Here is an 8,003-nt window from a genome sequence, read left to right as displayed (position 1 = left end):
AAAACATAAAAAATATTAAGATGAATAAAAATGATTTTTCCTGTTTTAAGGTATTTGAGTAGAAAGGACACCAAAGTGTATATACAATTGTATATAAGTGTATATATGTATGTACAGTATACACATATATAAATACACATGCATATATGCATATACATTATATATATATATATATATATATATATATATATATATATATATATATATATATATATATATATATATATATATATATATATATATATATATGTCTGAGGAAGGGGATACGGTCCCCGAAACGTCACAAATAAAAGGCACGTAATTTAAAAGACCAGTGAGTGCAAGCCAATTGTTTACTTGTATTTTATATATATATATATATATATATATATATATATATATATATATATATATATATACACATACACACACATTATAGTCCTTACAATACAAATACCATGTCATATACCATATACTTTATAAACCTTGTATACATTTTTTATTAAAATGTATATACATAATTTTTATCAGATAACTTATATATGAGTGTAACACTTTATTTTAATGTATTTATGTTGTGTCTCCACTCGTGCAAACATGGCGCTCACTAAATTTGTTTGCACTTGAGCGAACAAGTTTACTTTCAACCTGTGATGTGCGCACAAGTTAGAGCGGGCGCTATATTAGTTATCACGACCCTCGCTAACAATAGTGCGCCACTTGTAATCTATCCCTATATTGGTAAAAGGAGTTTAATAATAAATTCCTGGTGTTGATCTCAGCTCACCTGAGGATGCAACCAAGCAAGCTCCCTCATGGCTGCAAACTCGGTTTTAATAGATAATGGAAGTGAATGCTGTTGGAATAAATACACATATCATTTAAGATAAAAGGTAGCACAGATTTTCTTCAATGTGTATTAAGAGAGAATTCCTGAAGGCACTCTCTACTTTTATGATTTTGATAAAACGAAAGTTAACTAAAATAGAAATTAAGTGGCATTTTATATTGTGCATAACACAATAATAAGAATCAAATCGACATTTCAAAACCGTGTCTGTCCTCTAGCACCAGAATAATTATTTTCCATTATTTTATCCTAAATGACATTTAGCGACAAACACTAATTTTTTAAGGAGTCTGTAATTTAGCAGGAAGAAAACCATAAACATTTACATACAATGATGCTTAAAATTGCATGCTCTATCTGAATCATGAAATAAAAAAATTGGGTTTAGTATCCCTTTAATTTTGAGCAACTTTATATTTTACTCCTATTATTAATTTTCTTTGTTCTCTTGGTATCTTTATTTGAAAAGCAATAATACAAGCTTAGGAGCCTGCCCATTTTTTGTTCAGCACCTGGGAAGCACTTGCTGATTGGTGGCTAAATGTAACCACCAATCAGCAAGCGCTACCCAGGGTGCTTAACCAAAAATGGGCCAGCTCCTTAGCTTAGATTCCTGCTTTTTCAAATAATGAGAACAAAGAAAAAAAATTGATAAAAAGGAGTAAATTAGAAAGTTGCTTAAAATTGCATGCTCTATCTGAATCATGAAAGAACAAGGAAATTTAGGTTTTGTATTCCTTTAAGTGAAACTGTTAGAGCAATTATAGTTGTGTAATTCTTAATGCTCACTGGCTGATATGTACTTCCTGTTGATACCTATCAGCCAATGACCATTTGCAGGAAGTAACTATCACCCAATGAGTATTAGCAGGAAGTACAAAACCGATACTACTGTATTAGTTGAAATATAACTTTACACAGATTTTACTTTTATATGGATGAAAGAAAATGTCTCAACTAATATTACAAAGATAAAAATAACACATGATCCGTGCTGTTACCTTATAGGTTACATTATACCATAATAAATACCTTTTGTCCAGGTGAAACATGTTTATTGAAGAAGTCTATGTCCTCCGGACACTGTGAAAGCAACGCTGTGGTTGTCTTCTTGAACAGGTTCTCCATAACCTAAAAAAGAAAACCAAACCTTCAAATTCATTTTATACAAAACTAAAAAAAGTTGTAGCTTTTAATTTGTAGGGATAAGACCTTCAGAAGTGGTGGCTTTATCTTGTATATAGATGGGATCTATCACTCTCGTCATCCTACAACACACTTGTACCATGATCACATATCATTCTGCACTTACACTGAGGTACAAATACTTCCCCCTTCAGATATCCCCCAGTGCTAACACTGTACCGATAATCTGTACTGCTGATGTATCCAATAAACAATCTAAAGGATTCCATTGCAGAATCTTTTGTTTTATTAATCAGCACCTACCCTGTATATTTAGCTAATACTAAAGAGAACAAATAGAAAACTCACACAGCCAGTGCTTAACTCAAATGAATCCCCAAAGTCCTTTCATGGCACAAGCTATCAGTGCCCAAGTAAAGACATTTAAAGGGACAGTCTAGTCAAAATTAAACTTTCACGATTCAGATAGCGCATGCAATTTTAAACAACTTTCCAATTTACTTTTATCTATAATTTGCTTTGTTTTCTTGATATTCTCTGTTGAAAGCTAAACCTAGGCAGGCTCATATGCTAATTTCTAAGCCATTGAAAGCCACCTCTTATCTCTTGACAGGTTTTCACAGCTAGATAGTGCTAGTTCATGTGGGCCATATAGATAACATTGTGCTCACTCCCTTGGAGTTATTTATGAGTCGACACTAATTGACTAAAATGCAAGTCTGTCAAAGGAACTGAGATAAGGGGGCTTAGATACAGGTAATCACAGAGGTAAAAAGTATATTAATATAACCATGTTTGTTATGCAAAACTGGGGAATAGGTAATAAAGGGATTATCTATCTTTTTAAACAATAAAAATTCTGGAGTAGACTGTCCCTTTAAAATTTCCCTTTTTTCTCACATTTGAGACGTATTGCCTGATCTTGTGACTACACCGCATTCATGATGCGGGACTGGTCTGATGATTGTTTCATCTGTGTGGCTCTATATATCTGGCTTCATCTGTCTCACCCATCTTGTAAGCATCTAATATTAGTTATTTTCCTTCTCAAAATTATCTTATGCCCTCAGCTTATAGAACATTATAATGATCTGATATCAGTGTCACAAAAGACACAGAACTGCCAATCAGAGGAGGAACTGATACCGTTTTCCAATACAACTATGTAGAATAATGAGTGGTCACCATATATTTTTTATCGTATTACCTGCATGATATCTTCTAGGCTCTGCGTAAAGGAAATCTCAGCTTCTACCATATAAAACTCTGCAAGATGACGGCGGCTCTGCGAGTTTTCTGCTCTAAATGTAGGGCCAAAGGTGTACACATGCGTGAACCCTCTAAACAAGAAATAAACACAAAAATTGTTCTTTTTTCTTTCGTATAAAAATACAGACAAATCACAATGTATGCAATTAATTAGGCCTTTTCACTGTATGTGGCATTTAACTTTTAATATTTTAACATTTCATGTGACATAAAGCTATAGCAATGGCACCAAATCAAAATTCATTCTTATACATAAATAATTTTTCCCACTTGTAAGAGTGACCTACATTCTGATATTAGTGGGTTTTTAATGCCTTGTGCCACCCTAAAACTCTCAGCAATCTACAGGTTGCCTTTACAGCCTATATACACTCTCCTTGCTCTGTCCGCATCAGTTCTCATATAGCCAAGCCAGGACCTACATGGATTGGGAACAAAGTAAAAGGAATTGAGCCATCCATAAAAAACAAAACAACACCAATAATTTCTCAGAATATTAAGAAATTATGAATTGTTAATTATAAATCTTATTTTTTTTCTCACTTCATAGTGCCACAGATTTCGGTAACTAGTGGATTTAGTACTAAAAGAATAGTAATTAATGGTAGCAGCACCACCATAAAGATACAAAGGTTATTTATTAGGCCAACATAAAAAAATGACGTTTTGGACGCATGTCCTTAATCATGACATAATTATGGACATGCGTCCGAAACTTTGTCATTTTTTATTTTGGCCTAATAAATAACCTTTGTATCTTTATGGTGGTGCTGCTACTATTTATTACTATGGATGTTAAGTGTATGGTGCTTACCCTGCAGCTTGCACACTATTCCTAATTACACCCAGGTGCTGAGGTATTGGATTTTACATTTAGTACTACTAGAAGAACACATTTGAACCCAAGTGGTGCGCTATTTAGTGCTACTGCTTGAGCGTAAACTGCGCTAGAATTATTTATTTATTTATTTTAATTACAAGTTGAAAGTATAACTTTTGTGTCCATGTGAACCCCGACGTGCGCTAACGGTCTTCAGATATCACAAGCTCGCTAACTTTTTCTCCCAATTTCTTCTTACACTTATCGCTTGCGCAACAGGAGTTATTCATATTCCATATTTCAATGTTCTTCACATACAGGAAAATGTTTAATAAAAATATTATATATAGACCACTTCCGGTGGGTGGACCTAGAAGATGGTAGCAAGTACCCTTAGCTCTGCAGAAACCCTCATTTAACATCTGCAAATTTGCCTTTTTCTACGCCATCTGCACATCACTTGACAGGCAAGCTGTCCGTGGATCTTCAGCAGATAGAGGCCTCTCAATCGCTTCTCCCCTGGAAGTCAGTTGATTGAATTAAAATCCTTAAGGGATCGTTGCTATGCACAGACTCTCCGATACGGCTCCAATGAATACCGCTATGCTAAAAAAAGATAGCCAGGTACAGAACGTACTCTCTACTCTGAAAACCCTTCTTTTCCCAGCATTCACTAGACTGGAAGCAACCATGCAGCGCTTATTGATGGAGACGCAGGCTTCTAAGCCGCCATCTTTATTGGCCACGCGCCATCATCTCCCAGAGGCTCGGCAGCGCAGAGACGAGCCGGCTAAAAAACAGACACTTACGCACCTAGAGCAAGACAGGCAAAAAGTGGAGGCTGCCGCATTGTTCTTTAACACAATGAGACTACCTATCGCCTTTGTAAGGCAAATACCTGAAAGCTTACACGGCGAAATCTCGACTCAACAGGGAGGGCAGCATGTCTGGCGGAAAGATCGCGATCTGCAAGAAACGGATATGGCCTTGCTGTCTCTGCATAGGCGACCCCCATACCACCAGCTTGCCTTAATCCGTGAGCCCCTCACTGCTCCATATGGACCCACAGCTGCATACAGTGACAGACACGATAACCACATGCTCCAACTGGTGGCTGATGAGCTTCCGGATCTGAATAAGGTGCACCTGAATAGGAAAATATGTGGTGTGGGTGTATGGGGCTCCTGCGGCTGACGTCCCTTGCTAGTAAGCTGCATTCTTCAGAGATGTGGTTGCCTCATCGCGGTTCGTGTGGGAATCGGGTAATTCATTTACTTAAACCTGCACCTAGGGCCGGGTCACGGCTGACTTTTGCTGGCTATAGACACCTTCATATGCTATAAATGCGGCTGCATGGCGGAGGCATTGTATTACCTGCCTGGCTATGGGAGTTGAATAAACTGGAACCCTGTTTGTTATGTCAATGTTTTAATGTTTATGACTGATAACTTTGCAAGAGTTGGACTCCCCAGCTGAAATAACTCCCCCTGATATCGCTGGGATTTGGAAAATCCTTGGCATACGAGTGCAAAGCTGGGGATACAGTTTGATGGACAGCTGGAGCAGTGTAATAGCGGGCTAGGGGGTACATTTCAAAGTTTGAGCTACTGTGCATTCACCTGCTATATGTTTATAAATTCTATCTCTTATGCATAACGGTGCTTTGACAGGGCAATGGTATAGTATTTATGTTTTTCTTTCTATTGTCAATAATTGCACATGAGGTCCCCCCCCCCTTTCAGCTACGGTAAAGCCAGGCAAGTCTAACAAACAAAATCCACTTTAAAAAGCTTGCTGTGTTGTGCCCTTATTATCCTACTGGCTTTATTGTTTTACATTTACACTGCTCTATCCCACTAATGCCCAACATAATGTAAAACTGGAGTCTCTTTTTGATCCTGTAATAAGTGCAGAACCTTGACATGCATATCTTTTATTTTTATTTATTTTTTAACAGCTTCTATGGCAATAGAATATCACACACCTGACTATTTTGCTTGAGGGTTTACCCCAGTCGCGCCAGCCCCTTTTTTTATTATTATTGACGATACCAAGCACAGACTAAGATGTCACCACCCCACTTTTGAGTACATCTATATATTCAAGTTTACTAAAAGATCACTTATTCACACAGTGCCTATACAATACCTGTGCAGTGCAGTTCCTAGTCCTAACAAAACTGGCCATAAATATACAAGATTTTGTGTGTTTCAGACTGATGGAAACCAGCGTAATATTAATGCTACCATTCTACACGGCACTGAAACTCTAATTATGAGGTTATACTATTCATCTGCTTCATAGGGTGCTATATGCCTCCATGCTCTTAGTGGGAGAGGGTGGGGGGGTTCGCTTTGTTTTGTTATGTTTTATTTTAGTTTAGTTGGTTGTTATGTTAGTTTAGTTGGGTTATGTTATAAAATAAAAAACCCCAACGTTGTATGCAATTACCCCGCAAAAGGTAATCACTGAATCTGTAACTGAAAATTGAAGACTCTACATCAGCATAACTTGCATATTACTAACATTGGTCTATTTGAGTCTCACCCACCCTTTTGCACATTATACAATACTTCGCCCTGCGTGGCGTTAAGATATGAAATCTGTGTGATTGTATGCATTGTTGGATATAAATAAAAAATTTTAAAAAAAATATTATATATATATCTGTATGTATATATCTATACCTATATATCAATTCCTATCAATATATATATATATATATATATATATATATATATATATATATATAAATATATGTTTAATAATGATAATTTAAAAAAAATTCTATTTGAAGAACATAGGAATGTAAAATATGCGTAACACGCCTCAGGTTTCGTGCTTTAGGTCTAACGCGGTGTCAGGTTAACGCACATGAAGAATTCGTTATATGAAGGCGCAATATTGAAATATTAAATAGAAAATATAAGAAAATAATAATTATTAAAAATTATTATAGATGCTGTAAAAAAAACTAAAAAAATGAACAACAACCTTGTTAGACCTAAAGCGTGTTTTTTTTATAAATAAAAGTTGAAAAACCTATGAAAAAGAGAGAAGAGTCTTTCTTGTATACCTATATTCATTTGTGACTCAGGCTCTAAGAAGTTATGCTAAAGTGCTAACCTTGCATGGAAACATATATATATATATATACACACACACATATACACATACATACTGTATATATCTGTTAAAGGGACACTCGTCAAAATAAACTTTTATGATTCAGAAAGAGCATGCAGTTTTAAGACACTTTCCAATTTACTTCCATTGTTAAATTTTGCACAGTCTGGGGAACAAAATCCTACTTAGCATGTGCACAAGCTCACAGGGTATACGTATACTAGTCTGTTATTGGCTGATGTCTGTCACATGATACAGGGGGCCGGAAAATGGGAGAAAAAATACATTTGTCAGAAAAAAATAATCTACAGCTTATTTGAAATTCAGAGGTGTTAATTCATTGTCTTTTTATTATGCACTTGTTAGGTTCAAAACCAAAATAATTGTAGTTTTATACTTTTAGGTGTAACTGTCTACAAATAGAGCTGTAGGACTTCTTTATCAGCTTGTAATCTTCTATTCCACAAACACACACTGTTAGTTTCAAATCCAAAAACAGAATTTATGCTTACCTGATAAATTACTTTCTCCAACGGTGTGTCCGGTCCACGGCGTCATCCTTACTTGTGGGATATTCTCTTCCCCAACAGGAAATGGCAAAGAGCCCAGCAAAGCTGGTCACATGATCCCTCCTAGGCTCCGCCTTCCCCAGTCATTCGACCGACGTAAAGGAGGAATATGCATAGGAGAAATCATATGATACCGTGGTGACTGTAGTTAGAGAAAATAATTCATCAGACCTGATTAAAAACCAGGGCGGGCCGTGGACCGGACACACCGTTGGAGAAAGTAATTTATCAGGTAAGCATAAAT

General features: G+C 36.1%; 1 protein-coding gene across 3 annotated transcripts in view; it reads right to left on the bottom strand.

The window, feature by feature from the left end:
* Nucleotides 1-8,003, bottom strand: part of NARS2 (asparaginyl-tRNA synthetase 2, mitochondrial) — a 192,423-nt gene that overhangs the window by 105,160 nt on the left and 79,260 nt on the right. For all 3 annotated transcript variants that reach the window (XM_053708676.1, XM_053708675.1, XM_053708677.1), the window contains exons 8-9: nucleotides 3,183-3,315; nucleotides 1,862-1,960 (exon numbers count right to left, since the gene is read on the bottom strand). In XM_053708676.1, coding sequence (XP_053564651.1) covers nucleotides 1,862-1,960; nucleotides 3,183-3,315 — 232 coding nt within the window. The remainder of the gene's footprint in view (nucleotides 1-1,861; nucleotides 1,961-3,182; nucleotides 3,316-8,003) is intronic.

This window comes from Bombina bombina, chromosome 3, assembly GCF_027579735.1.
Source record: "Bombina bombina isolate aBomBom1 chromosome 3, aBomBom1.pri, whole genome shotgun sequence".
NCBI classification, from domain to species: domain Eukaryota; kingdom Metazoa; phylum Chordata; class Amphibia; order Anura; family Bombinatoridae; genus Bombina; species Bombina bombina.
This window is presented reverse-complemented; position numbering and strand designations above follow the sequence as displayed.